This window comes from Sesamum indicum, linkage group LG3, assembly GCF_000512975.1.
Source record: "Sesamum indicum cultivar Zhongzhi No. 13 linkage group LG3, S_indicum_v1.0, whole genome shotgun sequence".
Lineage (NCBI taxonomy): Eukaryota > Viridiplantae > Streptophyta > Magnoliopsida > Lamiales > Pedaliaceae > Sesamum > Sesamum indicum.
Genome location: NC_026147.1, coordinates 10,617,883 through 10,642,909, shown reverse-complemented (window position 1 = coordinate 10,642,909; position 25,027 = coordinate 10,617,883). Strand labels below are relative to the sequence as shown.

The 25,027-nt window shown below is 31.9% G+C and overlaps 2 protein-coding genes across 2 annotated transcripts; both read right to left on the bottom strand.

Annotated features, from left to right (window-relative positions):
- LOC105157988 lies at positions 3,238–14,560 on the bottom strand. The gene is made up of 8 exons (XM_011074568.2): positions 14,328–14,560; positions 10,357–10,442; positions 9,579–10,093; positions 8,595–8,768; positions 5,384–5,501; positions 4,577–4,807; positions 4,348–4,469; positions 3,238–3,830 (listed from the first exon to the last, which is right to left on the bottom strand). The coding sequence occupies exons 1-8, from the start codon at positions 14,328–14,330 to the stop codon at positions 3,346–3,348; spliced, it is 1,734 nt and encodes a 577-aa protein (XP_011072870.1). The 5' UTR covers positions 14,331–14,560; the 3' UTR covers positions 3,238–3,345.
- On the bottom strand, positions 19,904–24,303 carry LOC105157986 (PLASMODESMATA CALLOSE-BINDING PROTEIN 3). Its single transcript, XM_011074566.2, has 4 exons — positions 24,112–24,303; positions 23,716–23,955; positions 22,862–22,895; positions 19,904–20,379 (listed from the first exon to the last, which is right to left on the bottom strand). Exons 1-4 carry the CDS (start codon positions 24,281–24,283, stop codon positions 20,163–20,165), a joined length of 663 nt encoding a protein of 220 aa, XP_011072868.1. The 5' UTR covers positions 24,284–24,303; the 3' UTR covers positions 19,904–20,162.

Genomic DNA, 25,027 nt, shown 5'->3' with positions numbered 1-25,027 from the left:
CCACTTGATCATTCTTCCTGAGGTTTTAGCTTTACCTCAAAGTACCATTGTTTGGCCCCATGCAATACTTTGCTTACCTAATAGACTGTCATTTGGTGACCTTTCTCCTCTTTGATGAGCACAGAGCTAACTGCCTGCTGTTCTACTGCTAAGTAGAGATACAGGGTGTTGCTCCACCAGCCGGCTCTTCACCAGCATGTCATTGACATATACCTCCATGTTACATCCTAGTTGTTCTCAAAACATATGGTCCACTAAACATTGATATGTAGCACTTGCATTTGTAACCCAAAAAGTATAACAACATAGCAATAGATTCCCCCTGATGTGATGAAGGTAACTCGCTTTTGGTCATTAGGGTTAAGCATTATCTGGTGACAAACCTGCGAAGTATCCATTAGACTTAATAATTTATGGCCAGAAGTGGAATCCACCAGCTGGTCTATGTGAGGTAAAAGGTAGAAATCTTTGGACATGCTTTGTTGACATCTCGAAAGTCAACACACATGCGCCACTTGTTACCTGATTTGGGTACTAGAACCACTTTGAATAACCACTCTGGGAACTGGATTTCCTTGATATATCCAACTAACAACAACTTACTTACCTCTTTCTGTATGCTTTTATCTTTCTTAGGCCCAAAATGCCTCTTCTTTTGCTTTACTGAGGGAAGGTTGGATCTAGGTTTAGACTGTGTACAACTATACTAGAATCAATACCCACGAGGTTGCTAGCTGTCCAAGCAAAGACGTTAACATTCTGTTGTAAAAAGATGGTTAATTGTCCTGCTAGTGCAAAACTCAGCTGCCGAGGGGGAGGCTAGACCTAAGTTCAGACTATGTATAGCTATTAGGATCAATCCCTACGAGATCACTGGCGGTCCAAGCAAAAACTTCAATGTTTTGCTGTAAAAAAGATGATTAATTATCCTACTAGTTCTGGACTCATCTGGAAACCGATCTTGGTGATCCTATTTGGCTCTCTAGGTACCAGCTGTATACTTAGTAGTTTTTCATCCGGTTGGAGACTAGTGGGAACAACGCCCTTCTGATCATCCTATTGGATAAAACCTTGACTGGTTTCCTTGTTGGGAGGGTCCACCTCCATCTTTCTGCTGCTTTTTATTACTTCCACGTAGCATTTTCGTGTTGTGTATTGATCACCCTTGACTTCTTCCACCTTGTCTCCAACAGGAAATTTCAGCTTCATAGGGTATGTAGAAACAACTGTGTGAAAGGTGTTTAGAGCATACCGTCCTAAAATCAGGTTATATGCTGATAGTATCCACAACTAGGAAGCGAACCATAAGGTTCCTCCTAGTGGGCTTCGTGCCCAACGAAAGGACAAGTGAAGTTTGTCCCAACAAGTATACGACATCTCTTGCAAAGTCATACTACAAAGTATCCACGGGCTCTAGCAGGATGTCCTCCATCTGTTGAAATACCTTGTACCATAGGACATCTGTGGAGCTACCTGAATCCATAAAGATAAGTTGAACAATATAATTAGCTACTGTGGCAGAAATAACAAGATGAGGTAAATGTACTCCCAAGGCGTCAGCGGGACCAAAATGGATCATTGGTCCCCCTATTGGGGCCTTGTCATCTATCTCCATTACGGTTCTGGTAGCCCTTGCATGGGCGCCTTTAGCTCGTCTTAAGTCCCTGTCTGTGGGTCCTCCTGCTATCATATGTATTATTCCTTTAGCGTTGATATCCTCCAGGCTCATTTCTCCATCTGGAGCTTCCTTCTTTTTATGTTCCCTTTAACGAGGATCCTTGTTTATTGCTCAGTCCTATGGAAATTGTGGTGATGGGAACATTCTTCTTTCTGTTCATGTTTTTTGTCTTTATCCACATAGTCTTTTAGGTAGCCAGCTTGAATGAGTCTTTTTATCTCTTGCCTAAACTAATAGCAGCGATTGGTATCATGCCCATACTCTCTATGGTACCTGTAGAAGTATTTAGATTTTGGGAGTTGAGGACCTTCCTTAGAAACTTTAGGCCACTGCAAAGCAGGAAGTCGGTCAATTGCCATAAGAATCCTTGTAGGACTAGTTACACGAGGTGTGTTAATGGTCATTTTTTGCATTGAGGGGGTTGAGACGCCCTCGTGGCTTAAGAATCCAATTGTAAGTGGCATAACAAATTGTTATTGGACAATATTAATTATGAAAATGGGACTATGGTTAGAATTAATGAGAAATTACCAGTGGTCGAGAAGAAATTATGTAAGAGATCATCAAGAGAAACAACGAAAAACAATATCGATAGTGCAAGTTCAAACTTAAGTTTCAAAGTTATAGAAGTATAACTTTCAAACTTAATTTATAAAGGTCAAAAATAGAAATTTTATACATCAAAGTAGTTTTCTTACCAATTTATTAAACTACCAAAATACCCCCACATCACTCCTCTTTCTCTACCCCACGTCTCCCTCTCTCTCTCTCTCACAAGTATATTAATTAGACTTCTCTTTAATCAACTAATTTCAAATTTATTAAGGATATATTAATTAGACAATATTTTTAATAATTTTTATTAATTATATTTCATAGAATATTGTAACAAAAATATTATTTACACTAATAAATCTATTTTGTTAATCATGTATATTTTTATTGAATTGAAAGTACGAAAAAAATTGAATTAAAGTACTTTGTTTCAATATGAACTTATCAAAGTTTGTTACACCTCTTTATAATCAAAGCACTTTTTCTAATAAATATGTTTTGGCTTATTATTAAGAAGCGCATAAGAGAATTTAATGAATATCACATCCAAGTGGTATAGAATCAATTTTAAAAAAACACATTGTTCTTTTGGAAATGTATTCATATTTACATAATTTTATTTTTTCTTTTACACAATTATAGTATTAAAATTATCATTACCACAGTTATAATATTTTATTTTTTCTTAATATAATTAATTTTCTTTCAATGCAGACAAAAAAACATATGTATAATTTGTTACAATATTTATAATTAATCAATCTTATGTTTCAATAGTTATGCGATGTCACAAATCATGAATTTAATTCAACAAATGAATTAGAATTAAAGAATTTTCTTTTTTTTTACGAGTAAAACTAATTTTATGCTTATTTAAAACTTAAAAAATATTATAAGTAAAATAAATATTATGCCCGCAAGTACTGCATGTAAATTTATATATTAATTTAAACACATTGATTAATTCATATTAATATTTTTATTATAATTTTTTTTATTTGTTCACACATCACGTGTACGTGAATGCTAGTGCGTCAATATCTGAATTCTTAGCTGTACAAGCGAAGCAAATATCTATGGGGTTTCCATGTCTAACATCTAAGAATCAATTCTCAATCACACACATTTTTAGATTTCACCTCTGCAGAAGAAGAATAAAGACTATGATGATCGTCTTGTTCTTTGCTTTTCCCTTCATGAACTTCTACGTTCTTGACCAGAGATAAGGAGGAATCCTGGACTCTGAGCCTAAACACCTCCCCAAATCCAGGAGGAATGGCGGGACACGGCTCCACGACATTTAGTGGAGGCATGGTCACCGGATCAAAAGCACGTCCGGAGATAGAAGCAGACAGAGATTCTTGTCTAGAGGGTATATGTTTCTCTCTAAGAGGTCGCTCATGAACTGGAACATCGATTCTTCCTACGTTAATGCCACCAACCATGTCAATGTCCATGTCAACCTCCTCCATATCAGACTTCGGATTGTGACTAGATGGTTGCACGGACAGTTTTATTTCCCTATTGTCTAGGCGGGCAGAGGTATCTTGTTTCAGACGATGAAATACTCCCCAAAGGAAGCGCTTCCCGTTCCAACCTGTAAAACATCCGAAAATGAAAAAATTAATGGCTAATGTAGAAGTTCTCAAACATTTGGCAACAAATATGACATTCACAATGGTAATTAGCCAAAGAGATATAAAGATCATCTGTTTAGTGCTTGATAAAATTCGACGTTCTTGATTATGTCCCTTAATTATTTCCAAGAAACAAAATTGCATTGCTCGCATCCACACAGAAAAAAAATAGTATAACTTTGAGGCCCACAATGGAATGAACAAGAAACCCCTCAAGTGACTTTCTTTCATTTACATTTTCACCTCCGCCAGACTACACAGACAAAAGAGAACATGATATTACATCCTTGGTAAAGAATCCGGTGAAAGCAAAGAAGATAGGTTAATGTTCAAATGTTGCAGCCAAATATGACTTGGCAATATCATGCCACAACCTAGAAGAAATATAAGAATGAAGATAGCACTAATTGAACAGCAGTAGGCTACCATTTCCATAAAAACCATAAAGACTAACATATGAGGAACATAAGGCCTCACATTGACAATTGGCAGGCAGAAGTCTGGAGGGAAAAACCAGAAGCTCAACATCCGCAATCTGTTTCCTCAATGCCAAGTTTCGGAAACTAATGTAGTCCAGGAGGAAGGCATAGTCCTCATATCTGTAAAGGAAGAGGCGGAAAGTGTATTAATATCTAGAAATTGCACTAATGAACTGCGAGAGATTAGGTGTTCTGCTATAATCAATGAATACAAAATGGAGAAACACCTCTCACTGTCACCCGGAAAGAAATACAATCCAATGTCCCTTTCATCTGGAATATAATCCTGGAATAAATTGATCCAGAATTTTTTGTAGGGAACCAAATGAAAATGAAGTACTTTAGGCATTTGCTTTGAAAATTCATGGATCTTTCTACGAACTCGGGTAGCAGGATGAGCATGAATTTGAGGATTCAGTACCCGATGTCTATGATCATCGTGGATCCTGAAGCTTCCCCTAGAAAATGAAAAAGAAAAAGTTATGCACGAAAAACTTTTCTGTAACATAATATTGTAAAGAATGCATACCATAATAAATTCATAGTTAAATAGAATGTTGTTGGATATCTAGAAGCAATCTTGTGGTCAACAAAATATTTCACTAACTGATAGTATCTATGAATCTGAAAGTTGACGAATGCCTTTAATGCACCATCCAAAAATCAATAGCAAGGGACAACCATCTAGCTTGAGCGTGGAGCTCAGTGAAACCACATAACTCTCCTCAGTGTCAAGTGAACCATAACGATCAAGCTGCTAATTCCTGGATCCGCTTTTGTCTTCATGCTTCCAAACTAATATGTAATGAAGATCAAATGGACATATTTATCTTACCTGCACTAGGTTTTGTGCAATTCAATTCCTTTCTCCACTTGATCCATATACCTTTTCCCAATGGGGAAACTATGATTTCATTATGTGTTCATGCACGCTTACGGACAAGAGAACAAGTAAGAAAAAGAGAAATGCTTTGACATCAGCATTTGCTTCTCTTGCCCAATGAAAAGTGTAGTACAAAGATTCAGAAACTTACTTCCAGACAGCATCCAAAGCAGGAGTTACTGAACGTTTCTCTAAATCAGGCAAAAGATTGTTATTCACATTCTCTGCATTACAAGTCCGCAGCTCAACAGCAGTGAGACGATTACCACCTATAAACAAGATTACTACTGAGTACTAAACATCATAAATTTCATGAGATGGATCTGCTGGCAACAGTCACCAAATTTTGATGCTTTTACAGTACAGGCAGTGACACTTCAAACTACAAGATAAGGATGACTTTTATGCAGATATTGATCTGTACTTCGAATCATTCTTTAATCTGCCATTTATACATAAGTCACATGATCTTCTCCAGTTCCTGCATAGTCCTCAAAGTGCACTCATTTATATATTTTTGCATTTTGTCCTCTTCTGATGGATTGATTTGTCTTACAATATTATGCACATTTTCAACATATAAATTACCCAGATGACAGTGGATGGTGGGACTAGCATTGAGCATTTCCCATTCCTTACAATTCAGGAAAATCTAAAAGCCGATGAGCATATTGTACGAATAATTGTGCAGTAGATATATAACATTGTAAACATTTTCTTTATTTGGCTGCTAAAATCTATATATGATTTTCCTTTAAAACATTCCATAGTCCAGAGGCAGTTAATTTTTTTAATTACACTGTACCTCTATATCTCTCGCTTATCATGCATACACTTATGTTTTCTATAAAAACAACTCCTTCCAAGATCCTCTTCTCAATGATTAGTTACTTTGTTATAATGGTTATATTTATTTCATAAACATGTATAGTGTGTGTATATACTATAATAAACTTATAGCATTATTCTAAAATTTGTATTTTCAAATATTACAAAAAGAATTAGACATATTAAATAATGTCTAACTAAATTCAACTAACAAGATTAAGTAAATCTTTTCAAGAGTTTAAATATTTTGCATATGTTTTGCTATCTCCAATCAAGATATCATGATCTCTGTATTTCTTTATTTTTATATCAGATTTTGTTGCAATCTATCAACAAATTGGTCCATAATAATAAATATAAAGATGGGGAAAAACAATTTCACATCTTTTTGTTTAAGTTACAATGAAGATGCAATTTTTAGAAACAAGACCAACTTAAAAGGATAAACAAAAATAGGCCTAAATTTTTATAAGAATTAAACTCATGTTCGTGTTATCATGAATAGTTAATTCTTCAAAAATATAATATAATTTAATAAAATGTTGAATATTGGATATCAAAATAAAAATATAAATAGGATATATTAGGATATGCATTTGACAATATAATATAAAATTTTTACAAAAAGAAATTTTACCGCCATGGAGATTTTTTGTTCATTGCGATAGGATGCATAACTTTTGCATTTCAAAATGATACTACTATTTTATATTATTTAGATAATAGAGATTGCAATGATACATTTTTATTTTCTCAATTAAATTAAAAGTAAAATGTATCTACTAAAGAAAATTTATAATTTGAGTAAAGAAAAATTATTGTAAAGCAAGTATAAATGTCAAAGAAGCATATGTATATGGATATAATATTTTTGTGCCTAGATAAATTTGAAATATTAAAATAAATGTAAGTATTTTTCAGTACATACATTTTTAATTAGTATTAATTGTTAATAAAATTATGTATGTTGTACATGCATTACCAAAATTCAAACTATTTCTATGAGTATTATAAAAAGAAATAAAAGTACAATTAAAAATATTTACATATATGGTTTCTTTGTTATTATTTGTATCATCTATTGTCATAAATATTAAGATATTTCTTAATTTATTAAATTATTCATTTTTGGTAATGTATATAATTCAATCTTTTTATAAAGATTTATACTCAAGTGCAATGCCCGTAAATTTTACTATTATTAGCATTTATAAAAGTATAAATGTCCCTAAAAAATTCTTTCATTTTTTGATTTGATTAAATTAATCCTGTAATATTGTTATTTTTAAGGAAAAAAAATATAAAATATATACTTATTTCTATTAATTATTGTTACATTGTTCATTCTACTTCAATTAATTATCTTTTCCATTATACTTATTTACTCATATTAATTTCTTTCTATATTATATTCATAATATAACACAATGTTGATAAAAAGTATGTTATAATATGACATGAAATAACTAAAAAAAGTCATGAAAATTGAAAAGATTTAATACATTGAGAACCTTCCTAGTATAGATTTAAATGAGAATTAGTTAGATCGTCATGTTAAAATAGGTTAAAAGACAAAATAAAATCAACTAACGAATTTTCATGTAAAAAAAAATATTTTGAAGAGTAAAAGGAGTTCAAAGACAGATGAGAATCAATTAAACTGCTTATCCTATACAGAAAATACTTTTGTAGTATGATAGACTAAAAAGTAATTCAAAATGTAATTATTGCGTGTCATATGATTTTTTGCTCATCATGATATACTAGGAACAAATAATATATGAGATTCAATCTTTTCAACAGGGTATGATAGAAATTTGTTCATTGTAAAAAAAAATACCAAAAGGTGTATATGTTTTCTTAAAAGTGAAAAAAAAAAAAGAAGAAGAAGAAAAATTGGCACTCAACCATAGATAAACATCGTCTATACTGCTCTTGTTACTTTCAGTATGTCAAAAAGTTAGAGTTTATTTCGTAAACTGAACTTTATTTTTTTCAAAATTCTCATCTTAATTAAAGAATTAGCGTGATATAAATTAACTTTCAACTACTATTTGAAAAGAAATTAGTTAAAATGTACACAAAAATTAAATAATTTTGATCTAAAACTGGGTGTTAGTTCAACCTACATTCTTAATATTGAATGGGCCACGACTACGTGTTTATGAGGATATATATACATAAGTCCACAGAAATTAAATGCATTCCTCTTTTATAGCAGCCTAACTTTTTGGTTTTTAAATTGAAAAGTAACTTATATTAGCATATATATTAAATATAGAATGTTTGTTTACTAAGGTATTTGTATTTTTCAAGTGAATTTTCTAAAAGAATATTTGAGAATATATATTCTAAATTTATCAGAAAGACATGAATTCTCTGAATTTTATATCCTAGTCATCTAATGATATCAAAATTTAGCAGCATATATGAACTTTGGAGGGTGGAATCATTGGAGAATTTAACAGCAACCATAAATAAATATATAGAAAGCATGCAGACTTGTGAAGCAAATGAGTGGATACTGCCCTTGCCTGAAATGGTAACTAGTGATGCATTCTGCGATGGAGATGGAGCAGATAAGGGCTTATGCATTGAACTTCTTGCCTTGGTTTGAGGCAATTGAACATTTGTTGGCAGCTCCTTCTGTATGTGTTTGTTCATAGGTGCTCGAGAAGGTTGGAAGCTGCCTACCGATCTTTGCAATTCTGATGAAACCATATTGAACTTTTACACGGATGTAATATATTTCAAACATGATACTTAAATGAGATCAAATTACAAAAGTTCATAGGACTTTAAATATATAAGAGGTAATGAACTTACATGTCACTAGAATTAGTATTTATCTCCTTTCCATACAAAACCATAAATTTCTTCTTTTTCCCTCCTAAACATTTTATTTTTATTCCCCTCCGTTGCTTGTATAAATTCTCCCATCCATTTTAGCAATCCTATCTAATCATCTTCCTCACCATCATATGCACTACATTCCCCCATTCAAACCATCACAACCAACGACTTTCTTGAGACTTTGGACAAAGGATTTAAAGAAATTTTGAGTGCCAATTAAGATTATGGATTATTTCAGAGTAGTGCTCCTTCATTCAGATTGCCACGGGACAACTGGAGAGTCGGAGCACCAACCACCTCTAGTAAATTAAGTGACTTAGAGCATGAACTCATCATGCTTTACTTGTTGGTATTCAACAAGCGTCTCATAAGAAACAAGAGGAAATCCAAATATCTTCAATAAATTTTACATTTTACACAAACATATAGCCTGTGCGCATTTCCTTTTTTCTTTCCTTATTCTATTTTTGTGATATCATATATTCATCCATTTTGCACAGCGATAACACCAGTTGCAATAGATCACCTATGCATAATGTCCTTATTTAAGATTTTGATGAACCTTATTACAAATCAAAGCAGGCTTTAAGAAACCAAATAAATCAGGTGCAAGTATGTCTATTTATTTCAGAAGCCCTATGGAAAACAGACAGAAAAGTGATCACCTGAGAGTTTCTTGGATTTTTGTACTTGCCCTTCATAGATCTCCATGTTGCCAGGCCTTTGAGGCTTTGATTGCGCTAAACCACCTGAAGCAAGATCCTGCTCAGAGGAGAAACATAAGGGTGTAGTTCTGGGCCTGCTCAGTGTTCTCTCCAATTTATTTACCCCAATCCGAGGCCCTGGGGGCTTTGAGTGACAAGTAATATTTGAAGGGGCCAAATATTTCTTTTCTCCTGCTGAGAGCTTGATAGCTTCTTTGACACAGATGTATTTAGTCTTCCCAGTTGCCACTTTCTTTTCCCAATCAACAGAACCCTTCCTAGATTGGTTAAGCAATTTTCTACTCCCTCCACACAGCAAACCACCCTTCTGTGCTTCCACAGAGTTAGTTGATTTTGACACGCTGGGAAACTCTCCAATCGGACAAGATGCAAGTGACTTTGCTTTAGAGCTAGATTCACATTCTTCGCAATGCCAGTCGTCTATGTGCTCCTCTAGAGGGGTTCTCATGCAATACCTATTATCAGGATAAGATAACAACTCTATTGTAAAAGATAAACAAGTTGCAGAATTCAATTTCAGACAAATAGCAAGCTTATTAAGACTCAAGTCCACCAGATTACTAAAACAAGCAAATAGCTTCCTGACCATTTGCCACCAGAGTCCCTCCAACCCTGCTTTCCTTTTGCTACCAACCACCCAAAATTCGAAAATATACACAGAAAAATACATAAAAATACAACGAGCTATTGAGCAACAGAAGAGTTGCATAGTTCTTACATATGCTCACAATTTATTTTACATTGACAGCAAGTAACTAATGCATCAGCAACCCCAACATCACCACAGATATCACAAGGGCCCTCCTGCAAATAGAAAGACGTGCAATAAGTATAAGATATTCATTTTCCATGCATGACTGTTCCACATTCTACTGAATTAGATTATGCAGCAGTGAAACAATGTTCTTAGCATGATTATGAAACAATTAGCACAGAGCTTAACCAATTAAAAGGTTTGAGAACAACAAAAAGGAACTACTTTAGAATCTAATAGCATTACTATGCATGAAAAAGTAGATGAATTAAAGCAATTAATATCAAATGCAATAATTGATAAACCGAAGGAAATAAATCGGAAGTGCAAGTGAGATGCATATGAGAGAGAAAATTGAGGGTTGGTGACACATTCTTATAGTACAGGAACAGACAAACTTTTCTGTTCCATTTATGAGGATCAACATGATGAAACATAATGAATAGCTAGTGCAATAGACCAAACCTTGCGTGTAAGAATGGCCTAACAAAACTATCCACGTTTATCATAAGAAAGCAACTGAAATTAGAAACATTGTCATCCAAATTCATGAATATAAATGTTAGAAACTTATTTCTTTTTCAGCTCTCTGAATTACAAGAAATATACTCAAATGATAAATCTGGTAATCCGAATTCATGAACATAAATGTTAGAAAGCTGATTTTCCTTCTCAACTCTCTTAAGTATAGAAGCTGAATACCGAACTCTGGGCAGTCTTGGTAATTCAGATATCTTGAGGAGATTTCCTGGAAACTGAAAAAATACACTTTGAAAATATCAAGAATCTGGCAGCACTACAGTTTCAGAAAAAACTTAAAGATCCACCATAGAAGCCAATCCATATGCTCTTCACTGAATCACTTAACGAGTTTTCAAATAAACTTAAATGCAAATGGAAGTAAAAGTAACCAATAAACATTAACAAACAAGTTCCTTTTCATGTAAATAATTCCTATTTCTGCATCTGCTGCTACCTTACTGCAAGGTGAAGCAATTAAAATGATGTAGAGAAAATAGGAACGAAGCATGAAACCTTTAAGTAGCTAAAGAGGAAAATCCCATGATAATGGTGCATAGGGAAACCAATAAGTTCCTATAAGAGAAAAGGCACAATTTTTAAGGGGGTCAAACAAAATAATTTTAGCAAGTTAAAATTTCCCTTACTACTTTTCCTTTGAACAAAAAGGAGATTAGCAAGCACTTGAAGGAGGCACATAAAAGAGATGATGGAAACATTATAACAGCACGGACCACATCAATTCAGTTTCACTTTCCCCTTATACTTCTGGTGGAGGATGGAAGAAATGATCTCTTTGATGACAGATAAGCAGCATAAGCAGCAGGTGCCACACAGTCTAATGGGATACGATCAACTTTATCATAAGGATTTCAAAAGATTCTGAATAGATAACTGTGCCTAGAAAGGATCACCTCTTCCTTTTTTTTGTCTTTTAGGGATTCAAAGGCCACTAGCAGCATTATCAGCTGAACTACATGTTGAGAAGTGTAGCAAAGAAGTAAGAAAGAATAGTTCAACATTTCAGTCATTGCTTCAGGTGTGAGGCTCACACTCAATATCAAATAATCTAAGCATGTTATTTTGATAAATCAAAAGTCATTGCAACAAGCGCAACCCTCGTGTTTTTGAGCTTGGATCTTCAACGGACTTCCAGTGATAAACATGAGGAATAGGAGGTGAAATAAGAATCTAGCAAAGTCCCACTCCTTATTTCTAGAAAGTTTGTCCGCTAGGCTCATAAGTTATACCAACTTAATCTGGAAACTGAATCCAGTGTAAATTTGATCACTAAACTAGCATTGATAATCTACCTTAGCAACTAAACTAGCTAATAAGTCTTACAGACATAATTTGTTGTCTTTAACAAAAATTGTATTGCCCAACTATAGGGAACAAAACTTACCTACAGAAGCTTCACACAGAAAGATTGATGCAAGAAAAATGTAATTGAGCAAGCAGCAATTTGGTTGTGGAAATGAGTGTTAATTCACCTTTTAAGCTTCTATACATTTAGGTTAAAATTGGTCATGACATGGCAAATAATAAGATCCAGAAAATCTCACCTTACAGTTTATTAGTAGCTAAACTTTTTGCCGAATTCATAAAGAAATCATAATGCAGCCTGAATTATTCATAAAGCATTAATACTTAAAAATTCACTTTAACGTGGTTACGATAATCAGCCAAAATATTCAGCACACCCCCAGAAGTATATTTAGCATCCATCATGTTTTTAAACAAGATAATACCTTACTGTAGATGTTCCACTTGAACTATGGCTCTTTGCTACTCTTAACTAATTTTAAGTTCCTTGCTAAGGAGGGTGTACGAGATATGCCAATAAGGAGATATATATGACACCCCTAGCACTTTGGCATCAGAGTTACAAACTCAAAGGAAAACATAATAAATGCATGCAAGCTTTAGTAGCAGCTATTGAGGAAAATCTGATGGGAACTTCTTCAGCTAGGTGAACCACAAGCATGCATGCGGGCAGAAACAAAGCCCTGAAGTTAAGACACACAAGTGCCCTTTAGAATAAGATAATGACATGTCAAAATATTAGAAGTAGCTTTTTTTAGCCATTAGTTGGTTTTTTCATATAGTTTGATAACTAGGACAAATGAGAGATTTTGGAATCAAGTCTCCAACCATCAATATGTGAAAAAGAATTCTGCACATTTCACTTCAATAAAGAACGCACTTGCACGTCAGGGCCATGTTCGAGACTTTTGTTACATGTATATGCTTTCAAATGAGAGCAACTTCAGCTTCTTGCAGATCTTGTAGTAGTTATTCCAAGTGTTCAATTATTATAGTATTGCTGGTTCATGCAAAGGCAATAATAATATGTTAAAGATAAGTAGTACTGTATCACTTGATCACATGTCATTGCTTTGGCAAAAGATGTAGCCCATACGAAGCATTGTCATATATACTTCTCTGACGTACTCTTACTTATACCCCATAGACAAATCAATTGTGTGATTTTTATCTATACTACTGTAAACCCGACATGGGAACAAAATTGGAGGTCCCCGGATATAATAAAATATATATATATATATATTTTTATAATATTTCTTAAACAATGAAGGAAATGAAAGAAATTTCTGAAGACCAATAGAAACTATAAAGTAAGTATAGTAAAGTCACACAAACAGAATATTTTGGCTCCTTAGGAACCCATACTAGTTGTCTGTACAGTCTAGAGGAGATGAGAATGTCATTTACATGCCCACATTTTCTTTACATTCGTACCACTCGAACCAAGACCTCTTTGTGTGTATATCAAGAAAAAACCAAAATTGTGCATGTATATCTATTTATTTGTACATATATCAAAAAGAAAAAATAGCAACATCTTTAAATTCAACTGAAAAACCATTACTGTATAAGCTTATTCTTGATCTTGATACTGAATGATTTCTTAATTACCAAAAGCAAAAAAAAAAAGTTGTACTACCATTATGTTCTCAAGTACCAAATCATTTCAACATTATTAAATGAAAAAGAAAATCATGTCTTCATTATTTTTCATCAATTTAAATTCTTCAACAAGAAAAGCTCCAAAACCACGCTTTAGTTCCCCATCCCAGAACTTGCACAAACTCAAAGACATCGACTTCTCAAGAATCCATCAAATTTATAGAACAAAACCATGTCACCATTTCGCCCTTTACGTTCTCCAATAACAAAACTCAACAAATATCCCATTGAAATCAACACACGCACGCGCACCACATTCAGAAGTTCTACAAATATAGTTCCTGTAAAAATATAACTAATTTATATATAACAACGTGCATTACGATTTTAGCAACATGATCATTTTTTAGTGAGAAAAAACAAAAACCCAAGAAAGTGAACACAAAAATAAAGCAGCATTAAGTGTTTATGTTGGGGATTCTCACCATGTGGTGGGCCTGAGATGTTGGAGAGCAAGAATGCGTGGTGCTGTTTTTCTCGGAAATCAATACCTATATTTTTTGCGTCTGTTGTTTAATAACAATTCTTCAAACGCACACCACCACTACAGAACTGCGTGTAGTCGAGAGAGAGAGAGTTGAATCGTGTGTGAGTGAGAGTGAGAGGCAGGTGAGTGTGTGTGGAAAAGGACAAGGCGTGGATGAGACTCAGACCACTTTCTTCTGTTGCTTTTTGCAATGAATTTGATAAAAAATAATCACTTTTGCTAGAAATAAGTCTTAGACAATAATAGAATAAATGACATCAGTGTTTATTTTTGCATAAAGTTTCACATAATATTGAAAAAAATAAAAAAAAAAAATTTTTTTACAGTATTATCATCACAACTTATAAAACAAAAAATATTAATAATCGGGTTTATTTAATTTTCTTCAAAAAAGTTTTAAAATTATAATTTTTTTTTATAACTGACCACTTTCGTTCGGATTTGGACGAAAAATATTTATGCTCGCAAAAAGATTATATAAGTTTTTAATATTTTTCCTGTAATATATATAAAGTAAAAATGGTGTAACTGTAAAAACATATTTTTCATAAATTGTAGCCATTATATAGAAAGTAGTCGTTAATGAATGAGAAAATCAGTAATTTTTTGGTACTTTTTTTTACTTCTTATATATGGGGCGAGATTAACATTATTGTTGTGTCTATTTCTTGAAAATGTCTTATTCAAGTACTTTACTAGTATTGCAAGGAACATATGTAATAATGTCGTTCACATTACCCTATATAAGAAGTAAAAAAATAGTACAAAAAACTGACTATTTTTTTCATTCATGAACAACTACTTTTTATCCATTTACTATAATTCGATGATAATATTTTATGAGTGTCGAATCCACCAAAAATAATTCTTACGAACAGTTTTGTAGAAGTGTGAGTAGGATCGAATCCACAGGGATTGGACTTAAATTAATTCTTTCAAAAATAAGAATAATTAGGGGGTTTATGATTGTGAAGAAGAATAAAAAATAAAAACTAAATTAAGCTAAAAAGCTAATAAAATTAGAAGAGATAAATATAAGAGAAAAGTATTCCAGGTAAAGACAGGATCATGCTTAATTCCACGGTCGATCATTGATGCAAAGATAACAATCATTCATGATAGATAAATTGATTATGGCCATTGGTACGACCTAACGACCTTACCTTGTGGATAGTTAAGGAACGTCCGTTGACTAAATCCCTAATTAGTAAACAACCTTAGGAACGTGCTCAAGATTTAATTTACCGACAGCGTTAAGAACTAGAAAGGCCCAATTCTAACCAATAAATTCCTACGAGGATTTATTTAAGTTAGATTGTGCATTCCCCACAACATAATCGAAAACTTCTACATAATCAATTATGCTATGTTACCACTAGTTATTGAACTAAACAAACAATTACGGATTTGCAAGTTCAATTGGCTAGGCAATATTTTTGACAATAAATTAGATTATTTGTAATAAAAACACAGAGAGCAACATAAATACCAATATGAATAAAAGTAGAAAGTATAAATTAGATCCCACAACTCGTTGGATTTAAGTATTCAACCGGAATGAAAGAACTAGCTAGACATGCTCATGGAAAAACGCATGAAAAGCAAAGTAAGAAAATATCGTAAAAACGTGGAGATCTCAAGAGTTCAAAAGCTATATCTTAAAGTAAATTACATCACATATATATAGTAACTAGATACCTAATTCTACTAGGATTAAAGATAGATTCCTAATTGAACTAAAAAACTAATGAGAATAAAATTATAACCCTAATTAAACTCCTCATTCATCAAAAGGTAGTCCAAGCAGCTCCAAATTCTTGCCAAAATTTGAGTTTGAGTCTTATCCGAATTTCTATTTTGGTGCTTTTCTTCATTTTTTATTTCATTTGTCCTAATGCTGCAAAATAATATTTAATTAGAAACACCTTGGTCACAAAATAGTTTAAAATATTACATGAAATAAACACAAAATGCGATCCTATCAATATTTTATTATACATGCACTCTTTTGACTTTATATATAATATTTTACCTCCGTACAAGTATAAATGTATTACTAAGGGAATGTCGAATGGAAGGGGTGTAAGTGTAGTTTTGAAATTATTTTAGGAAGAAAGTCTTATTTTATATTTTTAAAAGAAATTTACGACTAATTACAACATAATAATCTTTATCACTATTTTAAAAGAGAAAATTACTTTTTTAATTGAAGAAAAATAGCATTGTCAAGAAAAATTAATTGAAATAATATATTTGGATTGAACGGCTGATAGTTGACCAACAATAAAAGTGATGCAAATAAATGATCATATAAAAACGTGTTCCAAGAATTTTGGAAAGTTGTAAAAAAATGAAAACGTAAGTCTGCAAAAAATAATGGGAAGGAAAAAAAAAATTGAAAGTATTTGAAAAGGAAATGACGTTTAAGAAGAATTCAAATGAAAACAGACAGTATAAGTCAAACAAACAATGTATAAAGACGACAAGATAGTTAAAAATTATAATTTATTTATAAAAAAAGAGTCAAAACAGCTATCGTTTGAATCTAGGGGTGTGCGCTGTTTGATTTCTCGATCGAAAATCTATAATGAAATGATTTTTTCAAAATTTATAATAAAATTCCATAAAAGAAAGGCAAAAAATTACACTCCTCCCCCTGAGGTTTGATGCCGTTACACGTAGATTCTTTGTGCTTTGAAAAATTACATCTAGTATCCCTGAAGTTTGCTTTCATCTAACAAATAAGTCACCCCGTTGGTTATAATTCACCGAATTTGCTGATATTAACAAAAAACCTGAATGAAAATTGACGATTACCATTTGATTGACTTATTACTGACTTATTCAAGGTCAAATAATTATTTTCGAACTAAACTACCCTTATAAAGGTGAAGATATACCTCCTCACATGCATTAATGCCTGAAGATGTACAGCAGTAATTTGGTCATAAAAATATTTATTTGAACTGCAATAAGATAATAATAAGTCAATTGGAGGTAAATATAAGCTCTTTTTCGATTTTTTTGTTAATACAAACAATTTTGATGAATTTTTAATTAACAAAGAAACTTATTTATTAAATAAAAACAAATTTCAATGATGTTAGATATAATTTTTTAAATTAAAAAAATTATGTATAAATTACATTAAATTACAAAAGAAAATATAATTATCCCTAAAAAAAAGGTCATATCAAATATAATCTCACCTGCTTTTCTTTCAAAAAGTTGATGGTGATGTTTTGCAACGTAAAAAAGCATCCATAGGAATACATGGAAAGTTTGAATGTTTTGTCAAGTAATACATAATAGGGTGTAAGTTTCCACAAACCTTTAGAGTCGTACATATATCATCACAATGAATATTTGGATCGTGAAAATTAAAATTTTAACTTAAATTAAATTGATCGAATTTGAATTAGATATATGATAATTTTAATATATTTGTTGTATTAATTGATGTACAGTTCAAAAAAAAAATAATCAATTATATAACAAGTGTATTACACTTCCTTTATGATTGATTTGATTCGATCAAATCTGATTCCGATAAGAATGTTTCTGCATCATGTAGTTTTAAAGTTGTACGTATGAACAAAGTTAAAGTTGCAGAATATCTATTCTGATCTTCTATGTGTACTTTGAAACCGAAAAAAGAAAAGGGTAAATTTCATTTTTTTTGAGGTTTGACATAATTACAAATACGTTCATTATTTGAAAATTACCAACCCCTTGATTTTAATGACCGTCTAACAAATTAACCCAATTCGTTAGGTTTCATCTATTTTTAGTGATGAACTGACCAAAATGTCCTTTTGGATTAAGAATTATAATTTTTTAAATTTTTAATTTTTTTTTATTTTTTTATGGATTAAGTGGATATTTTTTTATAATTTTAAAAATTTTTGCATCCACCCCGTCAATGTTTTTTATAATTTTTTATTTTGCTTAAAAAAAAAATACAGTAAGGACAAAGTTGACAATTCCATACCTCCATCGCAAAGATTACATAATTTCATGAAACATCAGGGGAGTATCCGTAATTTTTTAAATAACAAAGGGTATTCTTAATTATGCCAAACCTCAAAAAGAATTGTTATTTTAACCTAAAAACAAAAGTTAGTCAAGCAATAAATAGAGAAGTTAAAAATAATTAATTAGTTTAAAATTTTAAAAATAAATGGCAGATCAATATTAAGCGAGACACCAAAATCGAGCACTCACTTAATATATGGTGTAGATATATGGGATAGATACTGTATATTAAGGGAGAATATTTTTTAGGTGTCTCCTTTAGTTTTTGTCTGTTTTTTCCTTTTTTTTTTCCTCGACTCACGAACTTCCACATTTCCACCGTTATACAAAGTAGTAAAAATTATTTTTTAAATAGTTATTTACTTTTAGTTAATATGTCATCTTTTCTTTCTCCTACTAATTACAAATATTCTCTTTCAAATTTCTTTTTTATCATTATTAATTTTCCTACAGTAAAAAGTTTGATTAAATAATATTTAATTATTATAAATTTTTTGTGCACATGGATCGAATATATCACATTCAACTATTTTTATTATTAAAATAGAGCATTGTTTTGGTATCTTACCTTTTTTGTCTGGCATTTTTATGTTTTCATATTTAATTTAATTAATTATTTGTTTTTCTATCTTTCCACTCTCCCACTCTTCTAAACACCCAAACCACCGAATTGAATTTTTTATTCCAAATTATTCTGCATCTTCTACTCCATTTAATATATGTATGCCATGTGTATAAATATGACATTATATTTAATAAAATATTGTATACATATGAAATGTATATATTAAATAGAGAGAATATGCAACACAACTTGAAATGAAAAATCCAATCCGGCCAAACGACTCTTCTAAACCCCCAAACACAGAAAAATGGATGGTGTAAATGGTACTATCGACTTACTATTACTCTTAATCTTTTACTAGAGTTAAATGGCACACTCGATGTGTGTAAAATTATTTAAACAATTAAATATTTTTTTTACGAAAAGTTTTGTTATATGTATTTGATGTGTATGGCTCAAAAGTACTTGGCCTAAAAGAGGTTGCAAAGTCCAAGTCGAGCCCATCAGCCCATGATGAAAGTCCAACATCACACATTTGCTCTTAAACCTCGCACATTTAGTCATGTGCTTATAAATTTGGCTCTCCGTCAAAATTTACAACCAATATTTGTTGTTGTGGAAAGACATATCATTGCCATATATTTTTCTGGCAACACATTTTGGGCCAAAAATTTACGAATGATCCTGTTTGACAATTCAGGATCAACTTGTCAACTTTAAACCACATGAACGAGGCCCAAAATCGAATGTGTGATGCTCTAAATCAAATGTGTCAAAATCAAAACCAAATGTATGAAGGGTGTAAATTACATGACCAAATTTATAATTACTAAAAATGCATGACTAGATGTGTCATACTCCATAGTTAAAGGGATAGTTATTAGACTAAATGAGAGAGAGAGAGAGAGACCACATTTATGTTACAAGAAAGACTATTCACCATAACCCTAAAGTTGCAAGTACATTATGGTCCTTGAGATGGATAGTACCAAGGCAAAATAGCCATTACTTGCTACACTACAATATCCAGGAGGAATCAAAGAAAAAGCCCATCATGTTTCACCATATTTAGATGGGGAAGAAATCAACAAAAACCAAAGGTTGTTTCCAAATCACCATATCACCATTTGATCATGAAAATCTTGATACATCCAACAATTCCCACCATCTTTCTCAAGTCCACCGGAACATATGTCCAAGAAGGGCTAAGATCACGGAAAACCAGAATACGATGTAACGGGGAACTAGAATTACAGCAACGCTATTGTCGTTGTTCACTCCCGATGGGCCTAAGCCGGTATTAGCCCCTCCCGTTGTGCTTGTGGAAGGGGTCGTCACAAGGGGCGACCCGCCATTGGGATTCGTTGTGGTTCCAGGAGTGGTGGTGGCACTGCACCGATCAAAAGGAAAGTGGAGAGATATTTCATAAAATTATAGAAATAAGTCAAAAAAACTTCTAACTTTTTTTTTTAAAAATAATTTATAAGATCCTATCATCCTGATCGCCTCAACTTATCAATCTCGTTTTATAACAACGAAACTCTTGCAAACATTCAAATGTCTTATAAACTACTTTAAAAAGTCTAAGTTTCAAACATCTCCTAAATTTTGAATATATTCTCATATATATTTGCATATGAAATTCGAGGACATTCATGTGTCGTACTCACCTTCAATGTGATTATTTGGATTTGTAAATGAGAATTATAACATCTCATGAATAATTCAACGCCTCACATTAAAAGTTAGTTGGTGCTATTAGCTTAAAAAACGAGCAAATTTTTTGTTGCAAATTATATTTTATCTTTTAATTAATTTAACATACATTTATTATGTGTATAATTTTTTTTGAAATATAATACATTATGTAATTTTTATATACATAGCGCGTGGAGAAAAAAATTGACAAAATAATTTTAAATATTTAATAAAATCCTAAAAGCTAGGAAAAGCACCCATATTAGTGCTTTCGGCTTTTGCTAGAGAAAAGCTGAACTTCAAAAAGCAAAATAAGAGGAATGCCTTTTCTAGCAAAAGCAAGAATGTTTAAATACTCATAATTAATTTAATTTTAACCAAAATTCATAAACACTTATAAAAATTAAGTAGGAACCCACCAACCTATTAACCCAAAAGACATCACTTAGTACAATAGTAAATATTGATTTTTTAAATTATCTAATAATAAAAGAAAATTAGGAATATATTTTTGGTGAAAACAAATTGGGCTTGTCAATTAATATAATACAATTAAATATTCTAAAATAATTTTTATTTTAATTATAAAAAATAAAAAAAGCTTGAGATCGAACTCCAGATTTTGAACTTATCGAGCTTGAGCTCAAATCAAAAAATTTTGTCGAGCTCGACTCATTTACACCCCTACGCTCGACTGCTAATTTTCATAAAACAACACAAATAACAAGAGTGGTGTCCGGTCATTAAGTTCTTGGCATATGGACCACAACTTTTTGAGGTTTAGGGTAGGGACGATTTTAAATACTCCAAAGAGTAAAAGGGGTTGCAAAAAAAGTAAGTAAAAGGGAGACAAATGTTTTTCATAAAGTAGTAGAGACAACATAACATAGCACTCTTTGCATCTTATTTGTGTAAACAACAAACTTCTAAAAGGTACTTTGGATTCTTTAAGGCCAATTATTGTACCATCTTTAAGGTGTAAGTTGCATATTTGGTTGATGAGATTATGGAACAAATGAGTGGGTAATGAGTCAGGAATATGACAATTACGAAAATAAACACATTATCCCTTTATGAAAATGTAAGGAGGTAAATTGTTTCATTTTAAAAAGTATAGGGAGGTAAATTATTGTATTTTAAAAAATAAAGGGAGGTAAATTATTGAATTTTAAAAAATAAAGGGAGGTAAATCGCTATTTATTTTTTCATAAGGGGGTAATTTGCTCATTTGCAATATCATAAAGGGATTGCTTGCACTTTTTCCTATGTACTTATATCATCACAAAATATTTGTTACTTTGACTCTGTATATATCAATCTATTTTTATCGCACAATCAATCAGAAAGAAAATGCATTATACAAGAAATCCACCATCGTTGAGTTGCACGAGTGGAGATACAAGAATTTTCAGTGATTAAAAGTAAGTTTTTCTTTTTCAGAACAAAAAAGAATAGATAGCAAAAATATTAACGAAATATCAATGTAAAACTCATATAATTAAATGAAAAATTCAAAATTAAAGTTTAAAGAAAAAAGAAGAAGAAAATTCTTGGCATCTTATTGATGATATTAACCCGACATCAATTAGTTACTAGTAATTGAAGCACACTGAATGCGTATGCAAAAATAAATTTTTTTATTAGATTTCTTTATAATTAAGTGAATGAAAAATAAGAAAAATAAAACAAATAATTGATCAAAATTGATAAGATGAACTAATATCGAATGTGTAAAGTGTTTTGATTAATTTTTTAATTTTTAATCCCACTAAAATATGATAATATAGTATTTTGATTAACTTTATAGTTTTCCCTTAATAATATTTGTTGTGACGTAATTTTTATGTAAGATAATATATATTCAGAATAATACTTAACACTTTTCACATTACTCGTATTAAAAAAGAGAATTATTTAATATTTAATATCTTAACACGCCCTCCTCACATACAAACCTTATACATGAAACAATTCGTTTGTAGCAAAGAGATTCGAACAAAAAATCTCTTATTTGCCCTCGTCCCGATACCATGTTAAAAAATCATGTCTTAAAATATTAAATAGCATAATCAATATTTTAACAAATAATATTTACCATTTCATGACCCTAAATAAATGTTCTGAGTCTAATAATTCTAATAATACTATATATGTAATTAAAACGAAATTCTTACCTGGCAGTAGCAGGGAACACACAGCCACCCGTGCCTGTAATTCAATCAACATAATAAACAAAATAATTAATTAAACACATCCAAGAAAACATGAGAATTTTTTATATAGTAAATATATCACACGATTAGAATTATGTCATGTCAATAACAAAAAATATACTATATATGTTACATTATTATAAAATTCATATTGTTTAATTTTTTTCATGTAGGAAAATATATAATTTTTTTCCTATATATTACATTCATTATAAAGAATTTGATTTCTCATCATATTATATATGATTACAACTAATTAAAAATAATGCTAAACTTATACTTTATACGATGATCAAACTAAATCAATATTAATCAATATTTGCATCGGTTTTAGCTACGGCCATAAAATTCATCATGAATTTAGTTCTAACTATTAAAAAAATAATTATTCCTTGTATATAATACTAATCAGTGCGGCTCAAAAAATTATAGCAAATCAATACTATCTACCTTGACCAAATAAAAATCTATATGAAAACTTATTTATAATCAAAATATTTGCCATAGTTTTTAGTGATAATTAATATTTTAGCAATAACTAATAATCATTGTACGGCCCAATAGATTTAATTTTGAAACAATTATAGTAATTAATTAACAATAACGAAAAATTATATTATTTTAAGTGAATCAATAATTCTGGCCAGAAACAACGATTAATAGTTATTGCAGTATTATATTTATTTGGTTATTTTTAATTCTTATTTATGATAATTAATCACACTAATCATAATTTTATACGGAGAAAAGAGAAGGAAAAGAGAGAGAGAGAGATAAGAAAGGAGAAAAAGAGATATATGGTTGTGATGACTGACTAGGGTCGGATGTGACGACGGAAGCAGTGCCGGAGAAATCACAGGCAATAGGAGCCTGCCGATATCTTTGGAAATAACTGTTGACGGCGTAACTGCAGTGTGCGCGGACAGTATTCGGGTTGAAACAGGGCGCGCTTTGATGGATGGGGTTGCAGTCCGCCCCGGCTCCACATGCATAGTCCAGTGTCTTCTGCAACGCTGCATCGCTCAAACCCTCCTTGCACACACACCATGTCCCACCTGATCAACCCACAAATCTCCATCAGTCGCAAGTGATTTTGAGTAAGCTGTGTGAAAAAGCTAGGAGCTACAAGAGAATTATAATAAGCTGATATACATATATAATCACACAAGCAGCTTAAATTAAGCTGAAGATGAAGAAACAAAAAAGCTTACTGGAGTGAGGGGCGGTCATGGCGAGGAGGAGGAAGGCAAGCAAAAAGGCAGCCATCGGAAAAGGTATACGTACTGCAGAGTGGGTATGATGAGAGAGTGAGTGAGTATGAGTGAGAAGAGATGGAATTTGGCTAGTGGTTAGAGAGAGGAAAAAGCAGAAGAGAATATGCATACAGATTATGGGTGGGACGAAGGTGACTGGTCGGGTGGGTTTATATATATATATATAATATAGACAAAATTGCAAAATTAATCCCGTAAGTATAGGGGTGGCAGAATTGAGACTGTAAGTATATGACTGACAATTTTAGTCCTGTAAGTACTGATTTTTTGGGACCAAAATTGCCCAAAAACGCGGCGGAGAGATTTGGGGCTTAAGGTTCCTATGTTCACGTGCGCAACTTAAACACGTAGGAGTTTGCGTGGCGAATGACGTGGCTTTAGGCGGGAAAAAGAGGACAACTTGGTGAAAATTCACAGTCAGTAGCACACGTGGCTTGACACGTGGGTAATGTAAAAAAACTGAGGAGTTAAAAAAAAAGCTGTTAAAACAAACATAGTAAAATTTCATCCCCAAATCGAAAGAACCCTAAAAATCCTTCTTTCAACTCCCACAAATAACTGATCGTCGATTGAGGAGGAAGAAACCCGATTGAAGCAATGCCACTTCGGGATCTTGAGTTTAACCATTTTCCTCCACCTTTGTATAGTAAGTTTACTATGTTTTCAGAAAATCTAATTTTTAGCGTTAAATCTAGGGGTTTTTGTGGTCCCAAAAAATAAAAGTGGTCCATTGTGTTTTTGTTTCGAAATCTCCAACACTATGGTCCCATTGTGTTGTGTTGTTATTATCTTGATACAGCGTGTGTGTTTGGGCATCAGGAGCATACAGGCCCAACTAGAATAAGAAATTCGT

What these genes read in the sequence shown, in the direction of transcription:
- LOC105157988 (XM_011074568.2), bottom strand. An exon ending in TTTCCGGGTGACAGTGAGAG is followed by an intron (nt 4,470 to 4,576) that starts GTGTTTCTCCAT and finishes CTTCCTTTACAG; the next exon opens with ATATGAGGACTATGCCTTCC. An exon ending in TCTGCCTGCCAATTGTCAAT is followed by an intron (nt 3,831 to 4,347) that starts GTGAGGCCTTAT and finishes GATGTTTTACAG; the next exon opens with GTTGGAACGGGAAGCGCTTC.
- LOC105157986 (XM_011074566.2), bottom strand. Translation starts at nt 24,283, where the DNA reads ATGCATATTCTCTTCTGCTTTTTCCTCTCTCTAACCACTAGCCAAATT. An exon ending in CGTCGTCACATCCGACCCTA is followed by an intron (nt 22,896 to 23,715) that starts GTCAGTCATCAC and finishes ATTGAATTACAG; the next exon opens with GCACGGGTGGCTGTGTGTTC. An exon ending in GTGTTCCCTGCTACTGCCAG is followed by an intron (nt 20,380 to 22,861) that starts GTAAGAATTTCG and finishes TGATCGGTGCAG; the next exon opens with TGCCACCACCACTCCTGGAA.